At 44.6% G+C, this 26,293-nt stretch overlaps 1 protein-coding gene across 4 annotated transcripts in view; it reads right to left on the bottom strand.

Moving 5' to 3' along the window:
- LOC135205651 (probable C-mannosyltransferase DPY19L3) overlaps window positions 1-26,293 on the bottom strand; it is a 248,398-nt gene that overhangs the window by 157,580 nt on the left and 64,525 nt on the right. For all 4 annotated transcript variants that reach the window (XM_064236474.1, XM_064236473.1, XM_064236475.1 and 1 more), the window contains 2 exons: window positions 13,073-13,228; window positions 12,814-12,928 (listed from right to left, as the gene is read on the bottom strand). In XM_064236474.1, the coding sequence (XP_064092544.1) occupies window positions 12,814-12,928; window positions 13,073-13,228 (271 nt within the window). The remainder of the gene's footprint in view (window positions 1-12,813; window positions 12,929-13,072; window positions 13,229-26,293) is intronic.

Below are 26,293 nucleotides of genomic sequence, written 5' to 3'. Positions count from 1 at the left end.
CCCCAGATAGACGATAGTCTGACTGGGGATTGTGTGAGACTTCTCGAGGTGTGTGAGACTTCTCGAGGTTTACGAGCAATCCGAGAGATCTGGTCAATTGAAGAGCTATCTCCAAGTCCTCCAAGCACTTTTGTCTTGTCTGCGCTCTTATAAGCCAATCGTCTAGGTAAAGAGATATCCTCACCCCCTTCAGATGTAGCCATCTTGTACGTTTCTAATCAACGCTGTAAACACCTGAGGAGCCGTCTAGAGGCCGAAACACAAGCCCTGAACTGATAAATCCTTCCTGCACCATGAATCGAAGATATTTCTTCGACGAATGATGCAGGGGACGTGAAAGTATGCATCTTGCAGGTCGAGGGAGACCATCCAATCTCCTGGACGGAGAGCAGAGAGAACCGAGTTGGATGTCTCCATGGAGAACTTTGTCTTCTCCACGAAGCGATTCAATGCACTCACGTCCAGGACCAGCCTCCACCCCCCCCGAGGCTTTCGGCACCAAAAATAGGCGATTGTAAAAACCTCGGGAGTGCGGATCCTGTACTACCTCGATGGCCTCCTTCTCCAACATTTGCTGCACCAACCCAAGAAGGATCTCTCTCTTTACAGGGTCTTTGTATCTCGCTGACAGCTCCCTCGGAGTCGTCGTCAATGGAGGTCTGTTCTTGAAGGGGATGAGGTATCCTTTCCTCAGCACTTGCAGGGACCAAGAATCTGCTTTCATTGAAGCCCATGCTTCCGAGAATCCCAGAAGTCTGGCCCCTACTGGTGATTGGAGGACTGGAATCTCATTTTGCGTTCTTCTTTGGAACTCTAATGGAAGATCTTCCTCTTTTCTCTCCTCCTCTCTTCCTTGGGGCTCGGCTAAAAGCTCTACCTCGAAAGGGCTGTTGGGCAGGTCTTGGCTCCCTCTTCGAGACAGAAGCAGCTGGTCTAGGCTTCTTAGCAGAATGTACCAGCAAATCCTGTGTTGCCTTCTCAGTAAGCGTATGGGAAATGTCCTTTACCAACTGAGAAGGAAACAGCTGTTTAGACAGAGGGGCGTATAAAAGAGAAGCCCTCTGTACTGGAGAGACTGCTTTGGTAAGAAATGAACCAAAGACAGCCCTCTTCTTTAATACTCCTGTCCCGAACAAGGATGCCACTTCAGCCGATCCGTCCTGCACTGCCTTGTCCATGCATGCCAAAACACTATGCAAGACTTCTGGTTCCAAAAACTGAGGGTCTTGCGTCTTGTTGGCCAAAGCCCCAAGGGACCAATCTAGGAAGTTAAAAACTTCCAAGACATGGAATATTCCCTTGAGGAGATGGTCCATTTCAGACATTGTCCAGCTTGTTTTGGCTGATGGAAGTGCATGCCTCCTTGCCGAATCCACCAAGGTCGAGAAGTTCGCTTCAGCAGATGAGGGAAGAGAAAGTCCCATAGATTCTCCTGTGCTATACCAAATCCCTCTCTTCCCTGATAGCCTGGAAGGGGGACAGGTAAACACAGTCTTCCCTGCCTCCTCCTTGGTTTTCAGCCAATTTCCGACCGACTGCAAAGCCCTCTTCATTGAAATGGTCGGTTGCATCTTTAAGAAAGAGGAAGACTTCGCAGCCTTCGTACTCGAAAATAAAGACCGAGGAGAAGGAGGGGCAGCAGGACTCAGAGACTCTCCAAATTCTTTTAACAAGAGGGCTGCTAATATCTTATAATCAGTAAGACCTGCCCCCTTGTTTTCTTCAGAGTCCGAAACATCCTCCAATTCCGGTTGAGTTTTATTCGGAGAAGAGTGTGCGACCGGAGGACTCCTCTCTCGGGAATGTAAAGGCCTTGTAGCAACACCGGCTGCAACCTGACAAGGGCTACGGTCGCCTGTGCGACATCTTGAGTCCCTGCCAGGAGAAGGCCGATGTTGTTCTTTTAAACTAAGGCCCTCCTGACAAGGACGACGGTCACCTGTGTGACAACTTTCGTCCCTACCAGGAGAAGTCCTTAAATGTCGTTCCCTTTTTTCATGATCAATTCCTTCCCGACAGGGGCTACAATCGCCTGTGCGACACCTAGAGACCCTGTCAGGGGAAAATTGATCTTGAGAAAAATCCCAAAGAGGAGCCTCCAAATCCGCTTCAAACTCCGATAACTCATCCAAATTGTATTCTGGATTGTACAAATCCTTGCGCCTGCTTTCAGACGCTCTAGACGCTTAACATCTTGTTTCAGCAGCTTCAGGCTTTCCAGGCGCCTTGCGCCTCCATTCGGACGCTTCAAGCTCTTCAGGCGCTTTGCGCCTCGTTTCAGGCGCCTCAGGCTCTTTAGGCGCTTTGCTTCTTCTTTCAGGCGCCTCAGGCTCTCTAGGCGCTTTGCTTTTCCTTTGAGGCGCTCCAGGCTCTCCAGGCGCTCTACGTTTCATTTCAGGCGCTCTAGGCTCTCCAGGAGTTAAATATTTCCTTTCAGCCACTTCAGGCTTTTCAGGCGCCTTGCGCCTCATTTCTATTACTTGAGGAGCTTTACGCCTCATTTCAGGCGCTCCAGGCGCTTTTCGCCTCGCCAAAAGTTCCAGGATCTTCAGTTACTTTGCGCCTCAGCTCAGGCGCTTCAGGCGCTTCAGGCTCTTTGCGCCTCCTTTCAGGAGTTCGTCCAATTTCGGGAGTTCCAAATTTACTCCTCGATTCGGACATCTCATGTGCTTTCTTTCTAGTAGGAAGTTCCCTATATATATCATGTCGCCTTGACGGCGTTTTGCGCTTGACAGTAGCCTGACGTCTGGCTGGCGCCAGGCTTCTGGCAGGAGCCTCGTCCGAGCTCTCAGATAGTTCTAAAGGACGGGATCTTTTGATCGGGAGAAATCTATCCTTCCTTCTAGGAGGATCAGATTTAAGAACTCCTACTAGCGAAGATATCTGTTTCTGCATATCCTCTAACATCTTCGTAGCTACGTCTCTCTTTCCAATTTCCGATGCAGGAGAATGAGCTTCTGAATATACCTCCTTCCTCCTCTTTTCCGGGGGATATTCTTCCGGATATTCTTCAGGGCTTGAGTAAAATGAAGGAGACTTCCAAGATCTCTTTGAAGGTCTCGACAATCTATCTGAACTCCATCCTTTTTTAGATGAGGAATCAGACGAAGAAAAACACTGTTTCAGGACGTCTTTCCAACGACTATCCTTGGCAGCCCGGGACGTAACTACAGGATCTGCCGAGGGGACGCCTGACCGGTGGGGATTCTCTGAAACCTCCCTGCGGCTTTCGACATTTCTTCTCCACTGGTCTTGGGAGCTTGAAAGAGGTCTAGGCCTGGGAGCGAGACAGAGCCGATCAGACGCACCCTCCACTTCACTGGGAACACTTTCACTGCACTTACCTTCCAGTTCTTTAATTTTTTGTTCCATATGCTTAAGCGAAGCTTTCAGACTCGCAATTTCAGATGTTGAGCTTGCCGAGTCCGATAATCGGGAAGGTAAAGCTGTTGTAGCAACACCGGCTGCAATCGACACGTCAGACATTATGAGAAATTCCAAAGCCAAATCCAAAAAACAGTCCACAATAGCGTATGCCAAACCAAAGATCCAATACGTCACCAAATAGCAGTCCAAAAGATCAACGGCGTAATGAAGATCGAAATTCAAGTCAGGAGGAACTAGCAACGATGTTACTAGTACCGCGACAGAGAAAAATCTGGCTTAAAACGGTAATAGTTCCTATTCCTGCCACCCAGCGGCAGGCGGCGGGATCACCTGACCTACCTGTAGTGTGTGCCGCGAAATTTGAATTTCTGTCGGGGACGACGGAGTCTATAGCTAAATATATATCTGACAGGGAAGTTGAATGTATGAAATTGGTGATTACTTGCTGGTCCATGGGCTGGAGTATTGGAGTGGTGTTGGGGGGCAAGAACTTGACTTCAATAAACTTGAATTCGTCCAGTAAGTCCTCTTCAACGGATGGAGGATGGGCAGGAGCATTGTCCATCACAAGTAAGGCTCCCAGAGGTAATTCTTCACCTCGGGACCAAAAACCTCGTTCATCCACTCGACGAGCAAGATCTTCGTCACCCAAGCCTTGGTTTTAGACCGCCACATAACGTGTAACAGCTTCTTCTGCATGTTGTTTTCCTTAAAGGTTCATGGATTCTCCGAGTGATACACGAGGAGAGGCTAAATCTTGCAATCCCTGCTTGCATTGGCACAGAACAGTAGGGTTAGACAGTCTTTCATGGGCTTGTGAGCGGGAAGTGCCTTCTCTTCTGCCGTAATGAACGTCCTCCTGGGCATCTTCTTCCAGAATAACCCCGTCTCGTCGCAACTGAAGACTTGTTGGGGGAGGTAGTTCTCAGAATCCACGAGCCTTTTAAACTTTTACGTAAGCCTCTGCTGCCTTCGTATCTGAGCTCGCAGCCTCGCCATGCCGAACAACACTTTGGATGCCAGTCCTTCTCTTAAAATTCTCGAACCATCCACGACTCACCTTAAAAGTGTCTTTTTCACTGTCCGCTGATGTGCCTGGCTCATTTTTACTTAAATCATCGTAGATCTTATGAGCCTTTTTGCAAATGATGCTCTCACTTACAGAATCTCCTGCCAGCTGCTTCTCGTTTATCCAAACCATATGCAAATTTTCTATGTCATCGAGAATATGAGGCCATTGTTTCGTCAATACTGTGACACTTTTGATACTTTGCTGGCTTTAATTTCTTCCTTTTTCTTCAAAATAGTGCAGATCGTTGATTGCGACCGCTTGTAGAATGCTGCAGTGTCTTTCACGTGCTCGCCTTTTGGATAATTTCCTCCTTCATTTCGACCGTAATCATCTCCTTCTTTCTCGTGCTTTCCTTCTTGCTGCTTGCCTTCGTCATCTTGGGAGCCATTGTCTTTAGTATTTGAGTAATAATAATGTATAAGCACTATCACGGAAACACAACACGTGCGCGCGCAAATCACTATGCAAATTTGAGAGCGTATCACGAACAAATGCGTTCAATCTTACTGCCACCGAGTGAGTGAAAGAGTTATGGGGGAAAAGGGATGCGTGGGAGGAAGTCACATGACCCTCGTTAAGTTTTGGCCAAGAAAAATGTGTTCACAGATCCCACGCTCATCCGATGTAAACAATGCAGGGAGCCCACGAGGGAAATTTGCACATTCGTATTCTGAGCAAAATTTGGATTCTAGGATGAGGGCATCACTTTGTAAGTTAAAAAATTTGTATATTAATCGGTTCATAACCCGAGGTATTACTGTATATTCAAATGCAAAATACATCATGAAATAAAACTAATGTCAAAATATGACAAATTTTTTGCCAATTTGTATTTTTTATAACCAACAAACCTGAGGTCTTAACATTAGGATAATACTAGCGCCAAGCTGGAAACTGGTAGAATTAATAAAAAACTTGATATTGATACAATGTGACATATAGTTTAGATTTTAATCTATAATAGTGTATTTGCCGAATATATTCCATAAAAGCTTAGGATTTCTATGGAAGTTACACATTGTTACTGCAGTTCCTTATACTACTTGACTCAAAAGGGATTTTATTTTTGGGTTTATTAAAATATAGAATGGGCTGTGATAATGACTATAGTTGCTGACCAACTTTCCACTATTTTTTTGTCTTTTATTTTTAATCAAGATCATAAGCCAACTTGGCTCTATCTCCTCTAAATTTCCTTCAGTGTGAAGAGCAAGACTTACACGCACTTTGTACTGTTTGCTACATAAAAATGATTAAAGAAAATGTAAATTCTATATAATCCTAAATATCTCTATATCATTTAGTGAAAAACATCTAACACCAAAATTAAACAGTTAAACTTATTAAAATTACAGTTATCTGAAGCCTGGATCCTTACAGGTTGAAGAGCATTTGTCTCATTGATGTCTTTAACAAACTGAACCCCCCATCTATGTGGTGACTGCATACTAAGTTGGTGAACTCCAGTTACAAAACACAAGTGACGCTCAAATGTTTACGAATATGTAAGACAATGGTTTAACTTTGTGCATATATTCATAAGATAAAACTGTTTTAAAATACTATAAAGGATAGAAACATGTTATTGTTATAATACAATTAAGTTTGTTCATACTTACCTGGCAGATATATATAGTATAGCTGTATTCTCCGAAGTCCGACAGAATTTCAAAATTCGCGGCACACGCAGTGGGCGGCCAGGTGGTAGTACCCATTCCCGCCGCTGGGAGGCAGATATCAGGAACTATTCCCATTTTCTATTCATATTTTATCAGTGCCACTGTCTCCTGAGGGGAGGTGGGTGGGCACTTTAATTATATATATCTGCCAGGTAAGTATGAACAAACTTAATTGTATTATAACAATAACATTTTGTTCATGAAACTTACCTGACAGATATATATATAGCTGAATCCCACCTTCAGATGGTGGGAAGAGACAGAATAGGATTTTTTGGGAAACTAAATTAAGTAGATGATATACATCTTGGTTCCTGACCTGTTAGCATAGCCGACTTCGTGATTACTGTCACCAAAGTCTGCTTCTGCATTACTAGAGTTGCCAGCGAGGTAGAGACCTGTAATGCTGGTGCGTTCTAGATGATCTGTCAACGGGGGCGTGACCACAATGTGACTAGACCATATGACCATACTTCTGAGGGCAACGAAGCTAAAAACCACCACCTGACCTAACCTATCAAAGTTAGTTCCATACTTTTCTAGGGCTAAAGAAAAGGAACGCGCCTCAAGCGACCAACCCTTCAAAGTTAAAAGCACAGCTATCCCTTTTCTATAGGATAGGATTCGTGTTGCTTGCTGCCCCCAATAATATATCTACGGATATGTATGGTCCTAGCGACTTACAGATCTCAAATGTCGTCTTCACATCCCGTCGGGAGTGTGAAGCAAACACAGAGTTGCTTCGCTAAAGCGTGGCACTCAGGATGTTACTGAGTGTCATGCCCTGTTGAAATGCTTCCGAGGCCGCGCCCTCACCTCTTGAGCATTCATATTAAGAAAAAAAAAAAAAAAAAAAAAAAAAAAAAAAAAAAATCTCAAATCTTTATGCAAACATAATGAATGAGACCTCTTAAAAGAACTCCTTGGCTATAATGCCAGGGTGTTCTTGGACATGATACAGTCTGGTCTTTTTACGGAACACCGCAGATTGTCAGGAGTGTGAAGCGAACACAGAGTTGCTTCACTAAAGCGTGGCACTCAGGATGTTACTGAGTGTCATGCTCTGTTGAAATGCTTCCGAGGCCGCGCCCTCACCTCTTGAGCATTCATATTAAGAAAAAATCTCAAATCTTTATGCAAACATAATGAATGAGACCTCTTAAAAGAACTCCTTGGCTATAATGCCAGGGTGTTCTTGGACATGAACCAGTCTGGTCTTTTACGGAACACCGCAGATTGTCCGTTGACCTCGACTTTCTATAGTTTTATCAAGATAAAACTTGAGAGACCCGACAATAATTTGTGCCATACCCTTGGTCTCCAAGCCTTCGGGTCAAGGGTTAGACAGGTTTTCGTTCTTATCAAGAACGGAAGGCTTAGAGGACAGACCGCATTATGTCCTTTAAAGCTAAAACCTCTGATGATGGCTAAAACCTCACTAACCCTCTTTGCCGTGGCTAGAGCGGTTAGAATATTAGCCTTTCTGGTCACGTGTATTAAGTTCGCAGAAAGGATAGGTTCGAAACGCTTTTGGCATCAGAAACTCAGACTACGTCTAAGTTCCATGCCGGAACCTGCGATCCAGAGAATTTCAAGATCTCCCAGACCTCAAAGATCGTGAAGCTTTGTTGTTTGACAGAACCGAATTTCTGAGCCTAGAGGCCGTCAACAACATATTTGCATATTCTACAATAGTTAGGACTTCTATCTTATCTCATACTTCATACGGAAAGATAGAACCATAACGAAATTCACAGAGGTCGAGGTGGAGGAACAGTCATTTCCCTTCACTATCTCCAGAAACGGCCCCCTCCGATTGAACACTGAAAATAGGCAGCACTGTTTTGCCTTGGCCAAGAGACTGCCATTAATCTTGAAGATCTTATCGCTTCTCGATAGTCTGAACGCCTTCAGACTCAGAGAGGAGAGATATTAGATACTTCACTAAGTGACGATGTTAGATTACACCGATTCTCTCGGGAAGGGTCTTTGGACAATTCTCTGAATTACCTGACCTCTGTGAATCCAACCTCTTAGAGGCCAACATGTGGCGACTAAAGCTAATCCTCTAGGATCATGAATAAGGGAATAACTTAAGAGGAAGCTCCTTCGTCTTCAATATTACGAAAAACTTAACGAAAGGACGCCCTCAGTCTCTCCTCACTTTCGACATACTTCTAAGTGAGGATTACTCAGACGTCAGTAGTTGTTGCCTTCGATCGAGAAGACCCGCACGGACGTGCACTAGTTTAACGAACCTCTTGAGGATCGTTACGTTCCGTGCCCAAGCTCATAACCAATTCTCTCTTCTTGAGCTATGAGAGAGCTGAGAAATTATCCGAGATGATTTGGGCCACTCGATCCAAACTCACCCTTCGAGGAACTGGAGAGCCGACCAATTTGGCTTCCAATTCTTTCAGACAATGTGCCAGAACATCTGTTCCTCTGTTCGGATGTCTGGCACCCTCTCGCTATCACCCGAGGTGATCCTCAAGCCGTTGAGAGAAAATTAGAATTATTACAAGATCTTTGATGTTATTCCAATTTCTTCGTGAGGAAAAATTGTAGAGGTCTGAATTGCTGTTTATTCAGGGAAAACAAGCTTCTCCAGCGAGGCAATGGTCCCCAGCAAACTCATCCATTCCCTCACTCAGCCTGCTTCCTTCCCTAAATAAGGCTGCGCTTTGCATAAGCAGGAGAGCATTATTAAAGTGCTATGCCGCGGTAGATTCGTACAGAATTCTGTTACCGTGCGGTAAACCCGCACCGAACAAGTATAAGAGATATCTTGTTGAAATTTCTAAGTAAACGGAAGGCATGTTCATTCAAGATTTACTAGAAATTTTCTCAACCCGAGCTAAAATCCATGATTGTAGGGCAGAGAGACGGTTTATTCAGCCATTCCCGCAAGGGAGAGAGACGTAACCAACTGCGCATGACACCGAGCTAGCCGGTACTGCGTAGATCACAGTAACAGCAGCCTTGTTCATCGTCTCGCACTATCTGCCTGAGTTGCCAGCTACTCCTTTTACGAAGGGATAGGTATGAAATTATCGAGCCAAAGGAAACTCTCAAGCAGGCATATTTAAACGAAACAAAATTCGCTAAATACAGAAGCTGAGTTGGTGTTGCAGTTCAATTAGAATACTTCTCGTCTAAGTCGCAATCCGTAGAATAACTAGGATATGCGTCTACCCCTCGGACAATTCAACTGCTTAGTAGAATCATGTCGCGAGGTTAATATACGTAGTATATTTATAGGATTCTGAACAACGATCTCCATCCTAAATTTTTTCCCTCAAGAAAACAAAATAAGGATTGGAGATCGACCACCTTCTATCGAGCAAAAGGAAACTCTCAAGCAGGCCTATTTAAACAAAACAGAATTCGCTAAATACAGAAGCTGAGTTGGTGTTGTCGTAACAATACCTGAAGAGTTGTTCTTACTCCGAAAACTCTTGGAAGGTTGAAGGGAGTGTCAAATAAATACATTAGAACAACAGTTCTTTCGGCTTCTATCCGCAGAGGTAAATACGATATGCGTATATGACTTGACCCATGCGTTAGCAAAATGACGCAAAGATAAACTACGTAAGTATTGTAGTAATTTGAACATCGAATTCTCTACTACATCTTTCCTCGACGAGGAAGAGAGAAAGAAAGGAAAACGACTGTCCACGTTCTAATGAACGAGACCTTTTTAAAAGAACTCCTTGACTCTTTGCCAAGACTCTTTTCCAAGAAAAGGGAGTAATATCGAATAGAGATCATCAAGAGAGAACCGAGGATCGAAAAAAACCGTTCAATGTTCTTATGATATTGGACATAAGACTTCCTGGATCTAGTCTACAAGTCTTTTTCTTAACCCCGGATGAGCCTCTGAAAATGAATGAGAGCTCTTCCGAAATTTGTTAATGAGTTTATCCGCTTAAACGATAAAAACGTTAAAATCTATGTCAATGAGAACTACCCCATTTATGAGGGGTCCCCCACTTAAATGACAAAACGTTTAGTATCTTGACAATGGGGAAAACGTCCTTACTTTGACAAAAAACTATTAGCACTTTGCTAATAGGGGAAAACCCTTTAACAAGACCGAAAGTCACCCAGGAATCCGAGTATATAATCTTCCCGATTCTCAGAGAAATCGATGAAGAGGAAAGAGGGATCGAAGAAAAAATTCGGGTATGTCTCTCCGCTAACTCCGAATCCTTTTTAAAAATTTCTGTAAAGGAATGTCCTGTGGAGAGTCCTGAAAAAACCTCCTCTTGACGAGCGTTTATAAAGCGTCAAGCGTCCTAAGAAACGTCCTGAACAGCAAATAAGACGCCTTCTACAAGTCTTTTCTTTCGCAAAGCGTCCTGCTGAGCTTCCACCGAAGCGTCCTGGCGAATGTGCACAAAAGCGTCCTGGAAAGCGTCCTGCCGAGCGTCCTCAAAAGCGTCCTGCTGAGCGTCCTCAAAAAAACGTCCTGCGTAGCTACGAGCGTGTCTGAGCAGAGAACACCAAATCTTCTGAACGACGTTTCAGAGAGGAACTCGTTGAGCGCCCTGATGCATGCAAGGCCCGCCAAGAGGCGTCCTGGTGAGCGACCTTGCCAATATCTCAATGTTATGACGAACCGCGTTTTGCGTATGACGTTGAATATTTTCAAGGGACGTCCTCATGCGAGTTTCATGGAGAGCCGCACGCTGCTCCTGAAGTGTGTGAACACTAAAGGAAGACGTATGGCTTTCGTCTTCAAGACGGGCCTTAAAGACCTTCATACCTTCTTACAAAGACAGTGGCCGCCTGTGCGACAACTTGCGTCTTAGTAATGCAAAAGAACATCTCCAGAAACGCACTCAGCAAAGGAACGCCGAGCTTCCGAAAGACACCCTCGCAAGGTGCTTGCCAAGCGTCCTGGAGAATGTCTCTACTTATAGGACGTCGAGCACCTCCAAAAGCTTCCTCACGTCTAAATTGCCCTTCTTATGCCGAACCAGAGACATAAGTTGTTTGACTGTGCAAAGCAGCTTGCCGGACGTCAAACTTATCAGCTTGCTTTTCCGAAGTAAAGCGAACGTTACATAACGTATACGGAGCGCCATGAGGAGAGGAGACGAATACTGAGTTGCTCCTCCAAAAGGTGGAATCTAGAATGTAAATAAAATTCGAGAGCCCTGACAGGGCACAGGACTCTTTCATCCTCTCGTGACGAGAGAGAGGACGTGAAGCGTCCTCTTCTCTAAAGCTTCTTTAGGGGGCGCGAGTCCTTCCGAGAGCTCCAACCCCTGTGTGGGGAGGACGCCTCGGAGGACGAGAAACAGTCCTTCAAGATTCGTGCATGTGCTCGATCTTCGGCAGCCTGGGAAGCGACAACAGGACCTGCCGAAAGGAAGCCAGATCCGCATGAAAAACCCGTAACCCTCCTTCGGCTTTTGACATGCCCTCTCCCTGGTTTCCTGGGAGTCCGACAGAGGTCTAGGCCTAGAGGCGTTGTGGGGCCGATCTGACGTTCCCTCCTGACGAGAGAGAGGACGTGAAGCGTCCTCTTCTCTAAAGCTTCTTAGAGGGCGCGAGTCCTTCCGAGAGCTCCAACCCTTGCACGGGGAGGACGCCTCGGAGGACGAGAAGCAATCCTTCAAGATTCGTGCACGTGCACGATCTTTAGCAGCCTGGGAAGCGTCAACAGGGCCTGCCGAAGGGACGCCAGATCGGTGGGGAGCCCCCGTAACCCTCTTGCGGCTTTCGACATGCCCTCTCCCTGAGTCCTGGGAGTCCGACAGAGGTCCAGGCCTAGAGGCATTATGGGGCCGATCTGACGCCCCCTCCACAACACAAGGGGCACTACACTTCACAACACTGATTGGAGAGCGAGCACTTTAGTCTAAGATTACATGATGTAATCCTCTAGCAGATACTTCTTCTAGGCCCATAAGCCATAACACAGGGTTAGGCAAAATAAAATCTACAGGAGGTTAGAAGGTTCATTATTTCTAACTTCTGTTTACTGTGGAGGAAAACTCCTGATTCTAACACGCTCTAAAATGCGTACATGAATCCTCCTTCTTCCGTAATCAGTCACACATTACACTAATTACATTGCACTTATGCAAAGAAAACATGTAAACGTCATATATACTAAGCGAGTGTCTACCGAAGTTCCGGTAGCCTCACCTTACCCCATGCAGACAACAAAGTCTGAAACTAGGCTAACTAGCTTCAGACATCAAATGCAATGAAAAAATTTACGATAGCGTATGCCTAGCCACAAATCCAAGTCAATAATCGAAAGAATAATTAGGATACTTAAGCGGCTAATGAAGTTTCAAAATCCTAGGCGGAGGTCTGTAAACAGTTGTTTACCGACCGGCGACAGAAAAAATATGAATAGAAAATGGGAATAGTTCCTGATATCCGCCTCCCAGCGGCGGGAATGGGTACTACCACCTGGCCGCCCACTGCGTGTGCCGCGAATTTTGAAATTCTGTCGGACTTCGGAGAATACAGCTATATATATATCTGTCAGGTAAGTTTCATGAACAAAATTTAAAATCTGAGTGTGAACCTGAACACAGGACCAGTGACATAAAAACTTAACTAGCAACTATCAATCCTGAATAAGCTTCTATTCATAACAAAAATATGAATGCATATCAGTGATAAAAACTGACATTCTTAAAGACCACTTACCTGCCATTTGTGTGACTTCAACAAGGTGCACAGCAACAGTAACTGAATAAAAAGAAGAGGAACAGCAAAACTCTCTCTCAAGGGAACAGTGTAGTTGACGCGAGTAGTATCAACCCTAAAAGAAAATATATACTTAATAAGGAGTCTGCATACAGTTTTTATTCCTCTTTCATTCTTCCCTTGCATGCAAAATTTTGACCAATCCCACTCAAATATCCTTCACACTAACAGTTCTATAAGCAATATGGGTAATACATACCTATGGACAAAATACAGAAGGGCTGTGATGACTCCTCCCAGGCAGGAGCTGCTCAGGTACCAAGAAGTCATGAATAGTGCTGCCAGATATAAGCCATGAAGTCGAAACACATTTGTAACATAGAATAATATTGGAGGATCTTGGGGTTTGAGTAACCTGTAATATATTTTTAGGTATGAATAATTATACAATCTCCAACACTAGCAAAACACTATAAACTTAAGCAGGGTATTGTAACATGTAACTTAAGAACACTACTCCTAATATGTACAATAGTGAAATCATAACAAAATGTTGCTTATTTGTAAGAATTTACTATATCCTACAAAATGACATTTTTATGATAAAAATGATATTGTTATGATACAATAAAGTTTTGTACATACTTACCCGGCAGATATATACGATTAATGGCCCGCCCAGCCTCCCCTCAGGAGACTGGTGGAAGAGAAAATCTGATTAGGAAACGGGGATGGTTCCTAGTCCCGCCACCCAGCGGCGGGAGGGTAGATCACCTGACCTACCTGTAGCGTGTGCCGCGAAATTTGAAATTCTGTCGGGACGTCGGAGACTATAGCTAAGTATATATCTGCCGGGTAAGTATGTACAAAACTTTATTGTATCATAACAATATCATTTTTGTACATAAAACTTCCCCGGCAGATATATACTTAGCTGATTGGCACCCTTGGTGGAGGGTAAGAGAAAGCTAATTACTATATATAACAAAAAAGGAAAACAACATATGTTGTAGGTTATAAAGAAATACCTTGGTTCCTACCTGAATGGGCAGAGGACTTCATGGATACTGACTATGAGTCTGCTTGCCTCAAGAGCTTCAGCGAGGATGAGACCTGTGACCGATAGCCCTTCTGGATCGTGTCAATGGGGGCTGGCCCACTTACTTGACAGAGCCTTCTATTGTATCATATCAATGGGGACTCGCCCTCTTACATGACAGAGCTTTAGGTATCAATATACAAGGAGCACAAAACCAATCCCGACCACCTGACCAACTCTAACCCGTGTTAGAGCTAACAATTGAAAGGGGTTACCGCTTAACCCTTTTTCAAACAAATATAAAAACATAACACCATTAAACTAAACTAACAAGGATTAGTCTCAGCTTCCTGTCCCAGCACTGAAACTGCAGATATGTAGGGCCCCAACGAGAAGCACTTATCGTAAGTCACTCTCACGTCTCTCAAGTAGAGAGAAGCAAACACTGAGTTGCATCTCCAGGATGTAGAGGCTACAATATTGTTCAGCGACATATTCTTCTGAAACGCCAGAGGTGTCGCAATGGCCCTTACTTCATGTGCTTTAACTCTAAGGAGTTTAAACTGTTCATCATCGCACATCGCATGCACCTGTTATGACGTTCCTCATAAAGAACACCAGAGCGTTCTTAGAAATGGGTTTCTGGGATCTCTGACAGAACACCAGAGACACTTTAGGTTGCCCTTAATCTTCTTTTTCTTCTTTCCAGGTAGAATTTTAAGGGTCCTGAAAGGGCACAGAGATCTCTCTATCTCTCTTTCCACTAAGGGTGAGAGCCCTTTGACCACAAAACTTCAAGGCCAGGGTTTAGAGGGATTCTCGTTCTTCGCTAAGAACAAAAGTTTTAAAAGAGCAGATTGGCGAATCTCCTTTAAACCCTACTCTAGCATCCAGAGCATGAAGCTTGCTAACTCTTCTAGCAGTAGCCAGCGCTAAAAGAAACAGAGACTTTCTAGTCAGGTCCCTGAAGGACGCCTGTTGAGGGTGTTCGAACTTGTCCGATACTAGGAACTTGAGAACCACATCTAAGTTCCAACTAGGCGGTCTAGAGTACTACTTCTTAGTCGTCTCAAAAGATCTGATAAGATTATGCAGATCTTATCCTCCGCGATATTCAGGTCCCTGTTCCTGAACACAGCGGATAGCATGCTACAATAACCTTTAATTGTAGAGACAGCTAAGCTGCATTCTTCTCTTAAAAAGAGAAGGAAGTCAGCAATTATGGTCACAGAAGTATTGGAAGAGGATAGTTTCTTCATCCTGCACCATCTCTGAAACACTTCCCACTTTGACTGGTAGACTCGCAAGGCTGATGACCTGCGGGCTCTGGCGATCGCGCTAGCAGCCTTGCGCGAAAAGCCTCTCGCTCTGACAAATCTCCCGATAGTCTGAAGGTAGTCAGGCAGAGAGCGGGGAGGTTTTAGTGAAACCAGTCACAGTGGGGTTGTCTGAGCAGATCTCTCCTGAGTGGAAGAGATCTGGGGAAGTCCACCGTTCATACCAGTACCTCTGTGAACCATTCCTGACCAGAGTTAGTTTCGTTCCTGTTGAGGGGACGAACTTTCACAATACTTCCCCCAAAATCTTGAATGGGGAAACGCATAGCCGTCTATCCCTGTCCAGTCTAGAAGGAGTGCGTCTACCGTTATTGCTCTTGGATCCGAAATGGAGGAGCAAAAGTTGTCCAGTCTCTTGTTCTAATTCGTGGCAGAAAGAGGTGTGTGTGTGGTCTGCCCCCAAAGGCTCCACAACATCTGGCAAACGTCTTGATGGAGAGTCCATTCTGTGGGAAGGACTTGATCTCTCCTGCTCAGCAGGTCTGCCCTTACGTTCTTCTCTCCCTGAACAACTCTGGTGAGAAGTGTAATTTCTCTCTCCTCTGCCCACAGCAACCGGTCTCTTGCTGTTTTGTACAGGGAGACGTAATGAGTCCCTCCCTGTTTCCTTATATATGCCAGAGCCGTGGTGTTGTTCGAGTTGACCTGGACCACCGAGCCTCTGACTTCTGGTTCGAAACTCCTCAGGGCCAGGAAGACTGTATTCAACTCCTTCTTGTTGATGTGCCAATTCACCTGGTCCCCCCTTCCAGGTGCCTGACACTTCTTTTGCCCCTAGTGTTGCTCCCCATCCTGACTCTGAGGCTTCTGAGAACGACACATGGTGCGGTTCCGGCTTTTAGAAGAGACAAGCCCTTGTTCATTCTGAGTGGGGAAAACCACCAACTCAGCTCCTTTTACCCCTTCCAGGCTTGGGAAGGAGTCTGCAGCGAAGTTCTTGGTACACTCGAACTAAGTCTACACCGTAGTTCATAACTGACCCGGCCGCTCTGAAAGCTGCTGACTGACTACGTTCGGTATCGAGGTACTGAGTTGTCCAAGAATCCGAGCAAGTCATGTGACCTTCGCCTCTGAAGGGTTATGCCGAGACCATAAAAAACGTATATTTATTTGTCACCTATACTGGACGGCGAGGTGATGATTCTGTTAAGGCATGTGCCCCAACAGAAAAAGTCAATTGCCTTCTAGAGACCGAGGTTCCTGATGGCAAGACATTCTCATAGTAGTTGAATCTCAGCTAAGGAGAAACAACTCTATGTTCCGTAGAAGACGAAGGAGGACAGAGAATGCAACGTACTTCTTCACAGCCGAATCGAGAGAAAAATTCTCAAGATTCTGAACCCATGCTTACCAATGACTGAAAATGCTAACCGCTATTTCATTGCTGTCCGGTGAGAAGTCGTAATTGCTATGAAAGCAGGGCGTTTTTCAGTACAGTGAGCCCTCGCTACTTCGCGGTTCGACCATCGCGGATTCACGACTTCGCTGACTTTTTTCATTATGTATGTATATATTATAAAAGAAATATATCGCGGATTTTCCGGAAATTTCGAAAATAGCCGCGATATATGAAGACCCCAAATATTTCGTTAATTCCATTAATAATTAGTAATATCTGCTCTTACTGATGGTTCATTGCATTACATATGACATATAATTCAGTACAGAAAGAAATAAAACACGAAAAGAGAATGTGATTTTACGATAATTCAGTATACGTAGTAAAATTAAATCGAACATGAAACGCAAGCTAGTATTCATTCGCTCGGAAACTAGTTCCGCATATGAGGCGTCACTAAAAAATTTAGAAAAATACGACATAAAAAGTGTCGAAAATCATCATAACCTCAAAATTTCTGTTGTAATCTAACCAGAAACTTATTTTTATTAATATACTGTGCTAAACTATAAAGGATTTTTATCATCATATGCGTTTTTTAAAAGCATCGTTAACTCGGAGCGTCGGAAGCGTCAGCGTCGTAACTATCATTGGCTGCACAGTAGAAGACATCATCAGCTTCATCATCATCATTTCTACTGTGCAGCAAATTCATCACCATCATCATTCAAGTTTTTCTTCAACTTCTTTCGTGGTGAGTACAGTAACAATCTTTATTTTTTCATACTTTAATATTCTAACATTTTAATATTTGTGCCTGTTTTAGTTTAGGGTACTGTAGTACATGCATTAAGTGTTCTGTACATTAAAGGGTGGTTTGTTAACAGTACTACGTAAAGGGAGGGACTGTTATAAAAGTCTGAATATACATGTTAAATAAATACGTAAATATGGTGTCCCTACTTCGCGGATTTTCAGCTATCGCGGCCGGGTTTGGAACCTATCTACCGCGATAAATGAGGGTTCACTGTAATGAAAACCCCCGGGAAGTACTGCCTGCAAAACTGCTTCTCATGGGTTGAACATTTGGAAGCAGAGCTGTCAGGCCTGGGAATAGGCGATGTCTTCCAATACATCTGTTAATTCGGGGTGAACAATGAACAATTGCACACCTAGGAATACGAGATATTTTGAAGACAAACTCCGATGTCTGAAGAAAAAACTTTCCGCATTATCGCAGTGCGATCCAGTGGTAGACTAGTACAGACTTCTGCTACAGTGCGGTAAACAGAAAAAAGAGAATCCAAGGGATATCTCTGTTGAAAATTTCTCGCAATGTCGAAGGCGATGAAACCGAGCATCACAGCAGTAGATGGTCATTCATGTATGTGAGAATCCCCGTTAATCAGAGACCTAAGTCCGTGATTGTTGGGCAGAGATACGGTTCGGCAGTCAATCATTGCAGGGGAAAGGGACGCAACCGACCGTGCATCTCGGAGAGCCAGTTGGTACTGAGCTGTTATCACAGTGACAGCAGACTCATACCCCGTTAGCTCTCGCCTACTCGTCATCCTGAGTTGCCATGTACAGTGGACCCCCCGTATTTGCGTTCTCCAGATTCGCGGACTCACACATTCGCAGATTTCTCTGGGGAACGTTTCCCTGCATTATTCGCGGAAAATTCACGCATTCGCGGTATTTTTCTATGATAAATATCCACAAATTCCTGGTTTTTTTTATGAATTTCATCATAAAATGCACTTTTTGTGATAAAACTATTAAAAAACCAAGTATGAACATTTTTAGTGGGTTTTTCTTGAGTTTTAACAAACAAAATAGGCTGTTTTTAGCATTTTCATAGGGGTTCCAAAGATTCGCGGATTCTAACTATTCACGGGGGGTCTGGTACGCATCCCCTGCGAATACGGGGGGACCACTGTAATCCATTCCACGAAGGAATGCGTTCGGCTAGAACCATCGAGCATAAAAAATCTCGAGCAATTATATTTAAGCGAAACGGATTTCGGAAAATACAAAAGCTGAGTTGGTGTTGTCGTGACAATACCATAAGTACCTAAAATCGAAACTGGTAACTCGTGGGAGGTTGCAGGGAGCCCCTATTAGCAGTTCAATTAGGTATGCGTCTACACCCCGGACAGTTCAACTGCTTAACAGAATCATGTCGCGAAGGCAAAATAAGCAGTATTTTTGTAGGTTTCTGTACAACTACCTCCATCCTACATTCTTTTCCCTACGAGGAATGAGAGTAAGGATTGGAGATCGACCGTCTTCGTTTAGCAGTTCAATTAGGTATGCGTCTACACCCCGGACAGTTCAACTGCTTAACAGAATCATGTCGCGAAGGCAAAATACGTAGTATTTTTGTAGGTTTCTGTACAACTACCTCCATCCTACATTCTTTTCCCTACGAGGAATGAGAGTAAGGATTGGAGATCGACCGTCTTCTTTCTATTAAAGAGAATGAAGGAGAAGTCTTTCCCGAAAGAAAGCTTCCATTGTGAACAGAGAACCGAAGACGACAGTTCAAGCTTCTAATCTTATTGGGCGGAATACTTCATGGACACTGTCTATGAGTCTGCTTTGCCTCAAGAGCCTCAGCGAGGTAATGACCTATGACTGAGAGCTCTTCTGGATCTTGTCAATGGGGGCTTACCCGCTTACGCGACAGAACCTTATTAGGATTTTTGTCAATGGGGACTAGCCCACTTACATGACAAAGCCTTTTTGGATCTTGACAATGGGGGTTTACCCACTTACATGACAGAAACTTTTTGGATCTTGTCAATGGGGTCTTACCCACTTACATGACAGAACCTATTCCAAGAATTCGAGCATTTGGCGAGGTTCCCGAATATCGTAATAATTATCGGGGATTTTCGTCTAGCTCACTTTGGACCATGGTTTCGCTTAAGTGTTAAGAGATTGTAAAAAACTCGAACACTGCGAGTGCTAGAAATTCCGCAGAATCTTAAGCACTTGGCGAAACCCCCACTGAATTCGTCAGACAATCATCGGTTGGTGGTTCTCTCGATTCCCGTAGAAATCGAGGATGGGGCAGGATCCCTCCTCAATGACTGGGCTTACGCCAGGTAGGATCCGAAGATCCCCACCCGGCCGCGCAGTCCTCCGCGAAGTAGAGGCTTTTCTGTCCGAAGAAGGGCGCCTACCTGAAGAAGAGAGCCTGCCAGGAGAAAAAGCATCTGCGAGGAGAGGTGCATCTATCATGTGAGGAGCGCTTGTGAGGAGAGGGGCGTCTACCAGGAGTAGAGCGCCTGTCAGGAGAGTCGCGCCTGCCAGGTGAGAGGCGCCTGCTGTGAGAAGAACGCCTGATAGGCGCAAAAGCGCCTGCTAGGAGAGGAGCGCCTGCCAAAAGGAGCCCGCTTGCTTGAAGAGGAGCGGCAAACTGGAGAAGAGCACCTAACAGGGGAGAGGCGCTTGGAACTTCTCGGTGAAGGGCTCCTGTCCTGAGAGGCACGTCTCTTGCGAGGCGGGAGGTCAGAGCTCTTGATCGGAAGCACGATGTCCTTCTTGCGAGGAGGGTCCTTATCCAGAGCGCCCATCAACGTAGAAAGTTGCTCCTGGAGGTCCACAAGGACCCGCTTAGTAGACTTCTCCTGATCTCCTTCAGGCGAAGGCAAACTTCCTGTCAAAAAAAGCGACTCCTCACGCGAATCACGCCTGCAAGGAGAAAAGCGCCTGATGGGAGATGAGTGCCCGGCTGGCTCCGCGCACCTACTAGGAGAGGCGCGCCTGTGAGGAGAGAAGCGTCTCGCGGCCTGGAGAAGCCGAATCGGAAGAAGCACTTCCTCAGGATGCCTTTTCTGTGGTGATCCATGGCAGTCTGGGTCGAGACAACAGAGCCTGCCGAAGGGACGCCTGACCGTTGGGGATGCTCTACATCCTCCTTACGGCTGTCGACATTCCTCCTCCCCTGGTTCTGGGAGTTTGGAAGAGGTCTAGGCCTAGGAGCAATGCGCAGCCGGACAGACGCCCCCTCCACTACACTGGGAACACTGCACAAAAACTTCCCACAGCACTCTTACCTTCCATTGCAAGCAACTGCAATTCCATCCTGCAAATCTCGGCTTTCATGCCAGAAATATATAAATCAAACTCAATTCGTTTGTTTGTTTGTATGGTACTTTTACGTTGCAAGGAACCAGCGGTTATTCAGCAACGGGACCAACCAGTCACTCCGCTGAGGCACTTCATCTCGAAGACGAATCCGCAGGTTCGAATAAAGGAGAAGGGGCTGAAAATGGAGGAGAGGTTGCAACAACTACATTAGGGTTAGGTTCTAAAGCCTCCTCAACTAGCTCGTTAGTACGAGAACTACTGGAGTTTCTAGACGAAGCTTCCTAACTCTGTTTTTCTCTAACTTCCTCAAAGAAAAAGAAAGGGACTTCTTCCCCATTCAAAATCTTACATTCAGTACAATGATTATTAATAGACAATTCATTAGTAAGTGATCTATAGAACTACAAAACAAACTTCAACAATGAAGGTTCTCTTAAGGATTCTCATGATATCTTCATGTCAAATGTTTAGTGTTAAAGACTGTCATTCAGTAACTGCATACAGTACGTAATTATAACTGTCTTACAACAGAGTGGTAGTTCCTTAGAAAAAACAAAAATTAAATTACTCTTCTACAGTGCGAGGATCTACCGAATCCTTCGGTAGTCTTACGTCACACATTCATCGCGCATATTCTAAACACAGTACTAGCGTCTGACACATTAGAGAATCATAAAAAGTAAACAAAAGCGTATGCCAAGCCAACGATCCAATACGTCACCAAAAGACAGTCAAAAGTTCCACGGCAAGTGAAAAACGAAACCCAATCGGGAATGGTTCCTAGTCCTGCCACCCAGCGGCAGGAGGGTAGATCACCTGACCTACCTGTAGCGTGTGCCGTGAAATTTGAAATTCTGTCGGGACGTCGGAGACTATAGCTAAGTATATATCTGCCAGGGAAGTTGCATATACAAAAATGATATTGTAATGATACAATTAAGTTTGTTCATACTTACCTGGCAGATATATATATAGCTGTATTTTTCCGAATCCGACAGAAATTTAAACACTTACGACACACGCAGTGGGAGTCAGGTGGTTAGTACCCATTCCCGCCGCTGGGAGGCGGGTATCAGGAATCATTCCCATTTTCTATTCATAATTTTTATTTCCACTGTCTCCTGAGGGGAGGTGGGTGGGTACTTGATTATATATATCTGCCAGGTAAGTATGAACAAACTTAATTGTATCATTACAATATCATTTTGTTCATGAAACTTACCTGTCAGATATATATATAGCTGAATCCCACCTTTGGTGGTGGGAGTAGACAGAATAGAAGATTTTAGGAAACATATATATGCAGATAATTGATATCTTGATTCCTTACCTGTTAGCATAGCTGACTTCGTGGTTACTGCCGCGTAAGTCTGCTTGTGCTACTAGAGTTGCCAGCGAGGTAGAGACCTATATAGCTGGTGCACTCCAGATGATCTGTCAACAGGGGCGAGACCACGACGTGACTAGACCATATTGACCATATCATGAGGGCTAAGAAGTAAAATAAATATATATATATATATATCACCACCTGACCCACCTAGCCAAAGTTAAGGTGTGTTAACTAAGGCTTAAGAGTTAAGAAGTCACCGTTGTCGGCGACTCAACTACTAAATTAAGAGCTCTTCCTAACCATTTTCTACAGGATAGGATGAGTGGTACTTCTTGCCCCCAAGATTGTGTCTGCAGACACGTATGGCCCTAGCGAGCAGCAGATCTCATATGCCATCTTCACATCTCGCAGGGAGTGTGAATTGAACACAGAGTTGCTTCGCTAAAACATGGTACTCAGGATGTTGCTGAGTGCCATGCTCTGTTGAAATGCTTCCGAGGCCGCGCCCTCACCTCGTGAGCATTCAAATCAAAAGATTTCAAATCTTTGTGCAAACACAAAGAAGGAGCTTTTTTGAAAGACCTCCTTAACAATAAAGCCAGGGTGTTCTTCGATATGGGCAAGTCTGGTCTTTTCGGAACACTGCAGATTGTCCGTACGACTTCGACTTTCTTGAGTTTTATGTAGATAAAACTTGAGAGACCTGACAGGGCACAGGACTCTCTCTGGCTCCTGCCCACTAACTTGTGCCATCCTTGCTTCCAAGCTCCTGGCCCAAGGACAAAACGGGTTTCCATTCTTAGGCCATAACGAAAAGCTTAGAGAGCACACCGCCTTGTGTTCTCTAAAGCCAAAACTTGTGACGATGGCTTAAAATCTCACTAACCCTCTTTGTCGTATCTAGGGTGGTTAGAAAAAATGCCTTCCTGATCACATGCAAGAAGTTAACAGGTAGGAGATGTTCGAATGCTTTGACATCAAGAACTTCAGACTATGTCTAAGTTCCATATTGAAAGCTTCGATCTGGACATGCACAGTCAGTCCGTCTGTACTAACGTCAGGTGACCGACCAGTTGACCAGTCAGACGAATCAAGGACAGCAAGGCTGTACCCTGAAGACCATAAGGCACTATTCTTCGCTGAAGGATGAGTGTTTGGACTGCCTGGGCGATTCAAGCTAAGCAAACCTTGGGGGGTGTATCAACGCAACCCAACGTCGTTAGCGAATCAACTCCTGAGCCACTCCTGACTCGAGCTTCTGGTGCCAGGAGAAAGGAGCGAGGAGCAAAAAGGCGATTCAGTCCCGAAGGACGAATGCCTGACAGTCCAACCTGGTCTCATGTTAAACGATCATCGGGGATGTATAAACGCAACCGACTTCGTCAACAAGAAACTCAGGGCTACTATATGTCTCCTGATCTCGCACGAGTGTCTGACTCCGAGAAAACAGGTGAGACAAAAAGTAGATGGTGAGCAAGTTTCGAGATTTCACAGAACTCAAAGATCGTGAAGGGCTTTGTTGTTTGACAGAAGCAAATCTCTGAGCCCAAAGGCCGTCAACAACATATTTGCGTATTCTTTAATAGTTGTGACTGCCAGCTTATCCCATTCTTCAAACGGAAAGGGAAGACTGCAATCTTATGCTGTCAACATCTCGATAGTCTGAACGTAGTCAGACTCAGAGCGGAGAGGTTATAGGTACCTTTCGTGTTAAAGGAGACCGACTCTCTCGGAAAAGGTCCTTGGAAGGACGTGACCTCTGTGAATCTAGGGTCTTGAAGGCCAACATGGGGCGATTAGCATCATTGTCGCTCCCTGTGATGATATAAATCATCTTATTACATTTCCTAAGTGATTGAAAAAGGGGAAAAGAGACTAAACATCCATCCCCGTTCAATATCATAGGATGGCGTTTAATGTTACCGCTCCCGGATCGAGAAAAAGGGAGCAGAGAAGAAGAAGCCTCTTCGTCCTCAACCTAGCGAAGAGATGAATGAAAGGACGTCCCTAGTCTCTCCACAACTCTCAACATACTTCTAAAGAAAGATTCCACTCGGAAGTCAGTAGTTGCTGCCTTCGATCGAGACGATTCGAACGGACTTTTGCAATCCTGTAACGAACCTCTAGAGGATCGTTCCATTCTACGCCTGTTGTTATAATAGGCTCTTTCTCGTAAACCCGAACCGGGACCGAGAGAAGATACTTCCTAAGATATGAGAGAGCTGTGGAAGATCAGAGTTGATATGGACCATGGTTCCAAAAACTCGTTTCGAGGACTGGAGGGACGACTGAATTGCTTCTACTTCTTTCAGATTATGATCCAGGACATCTGAAACCCTCTCCAGATGTCCGGCACCTTCTTTCTATCACCTCAAGAGATACTTAACGCACCGAGAGATGTTCAGAATCATTCCTAGATCTTTAATAAAATTTCAGTTTCCCGGTAGGAAAAAACTGTAGAGGTCTGAATTGCAGTCTATTCAGGGAAACAAACTTCTTTAGGAAGGAAATGGTCCCCAGCAAGCTCATCCATTCCCTCACACAGTATGTTTACTTCCCTAATAAGGCTGCGCTTTGCCTAAGCAAGAGAGCATATAATAGTGCAATGTTGTGGTAGACTCGTAGTCCCTATACCGTGCGGTAACGAGCACCGAAAGGAGTAAGATATCTCTGTAGAACATATTAAGGCCAAACGAATGCAATGTTTATTCATTCATGTAAGAAATCCCCTCAATCTTAGGCTAAAGTCCGTGATTGTAGGGCAGAGATACAGTTCGTCAGTCAATCCCGCAGGAGAGAGAGAGACGTAACTGCCAGCACAGAGATACGGTTAGTCAGTCAATCCCGCAGGAGAGAGAGACTTAACCTACAGCGAACGACAGCGAACGAGTTGGTACTGGCTCGTTTGGACTGGAGGAGAGGAGTCAGAGGACAGTGACAGCAGCAGCTTACGATCGTCCGTCATCGTCGTCTCTTAACTTTATGCCTGGGTTGCCAGCTACCCTATTCTATGAAGAAAAAGGTCCGTTATTTTTAGCATAAAGAGACTCTCAAGCTGGTATATTTAAGCGAAACAGAAAACGCTAAATATACAGATGCGTTTGTGTCGTCAGAACACTACCATACAACGGTAAAAGATAAATCGGAAACTCCTGGAAGGCTGCAGGGAGTAACGATTAAATGTCCTTAAAATGGACCATAGACCTCTCGGTTGCCATCCGAAGAGGTAACTACAGCAAGCGTATATGACTTGAACCAACCAGAAATAAAATAACGCAAGGCAAAATATGAAATTATATCACAATAAAGTTTGTTCATACTTACCTGGCAGACATATATATAGCTGAATTCGGAAATACAGCTACATACATATCTGACAGGCAAGTTTCATGAACAAAACTTAGGAGAATCGAAGCAGTCAGCTCAAGCTTCTTATGTTATTGGACATAAGCGTTCATTGACGTAGTCTACAAGTCTATTTCTTGTACGAGTCTGCGAATGACGAATGAGCGCTCTTCCGAATCTTGTCAATAAGAGCTTATTCGCTTACGCAATATCAAGTTAATGAGATGTTTGTCAATGAGAACTAACCCATTTACGGGACAAAGAGATATTTTGTCAATGAGGGGATACCCACTTACTTGACAAAACGATAGTATATTGTCAATGGGGGAAAGTCACTGAATTGACAAAACGTAATCCAGGAAGTCGAGCATTTTATTTTCCGATTCCCGTCTCAAACGAGGAAGGGGCAAGAATCCTGTTAAGAGACTGGGCTTACGTCAGGTAGAACGACGATGTTCAATTCGGCAGCGTAGTCCCGACTAGGAACTAACAAAATCTATCATCTGAAAAGCCCTTTCAGATGGGCTAAAAAGCTGGCAAAATTATCCTGGGAAGAGGAAGAAACTCTCCAACCAGCTTCCTCTCCCGTATCACAACTAATGCCTGCTAAAGCTTAAAATTTATTGGCAGTATGGCAAAGGCAGTCCTGTCTTGCGCTTTCCTGAAGAGCGTACTTTTGATGAGTGCCTTTGCAAGAATCCTACTGAACGTTGCCGAGAGTCCTGACGTGCAGGACATCGAGCCTTAATAACCCGTAACTGCCTTATCGCAAAGTCTTGACTGCGGTAGTGGCAACTTAAATTTATTGGCAGAATGGCAAAGCTTGCGGTAGAGCAAACGAGAACTTCCCTTGAGCTTTCCTTAACTCCATCCACCTATGCGAAAAGCAATATTAATTGACAGAGACCTCTTGAATTCACGAAACCCGATGTCTTGCTGGGTTTCGAAGAAGAAGTTGTCTGTTCACTTTAAGCTTACTCCGAAGCACT

Source organism: Macrobrachium nipponense, chromosome 24 (genome assembly GCF_015104395.2).
Source record: "Macrobrachium nipponense isolate FS-2020 chromosome 24, ASM1510439v2, whole genome shotgun sequence".
Classification (NCBI taxonomy): Eukaryota; Metazoa; Arthropoda; class Malacostraca; order Decapoda; family Palaemonidae; genus Macrobrachium; species Macrobrachium nipponense.
The sequence above is the reverse complement of the archived record's forward strand: the minus strand, read 5'-3'. Positions and strand labels throughout refer to the sequence as shown.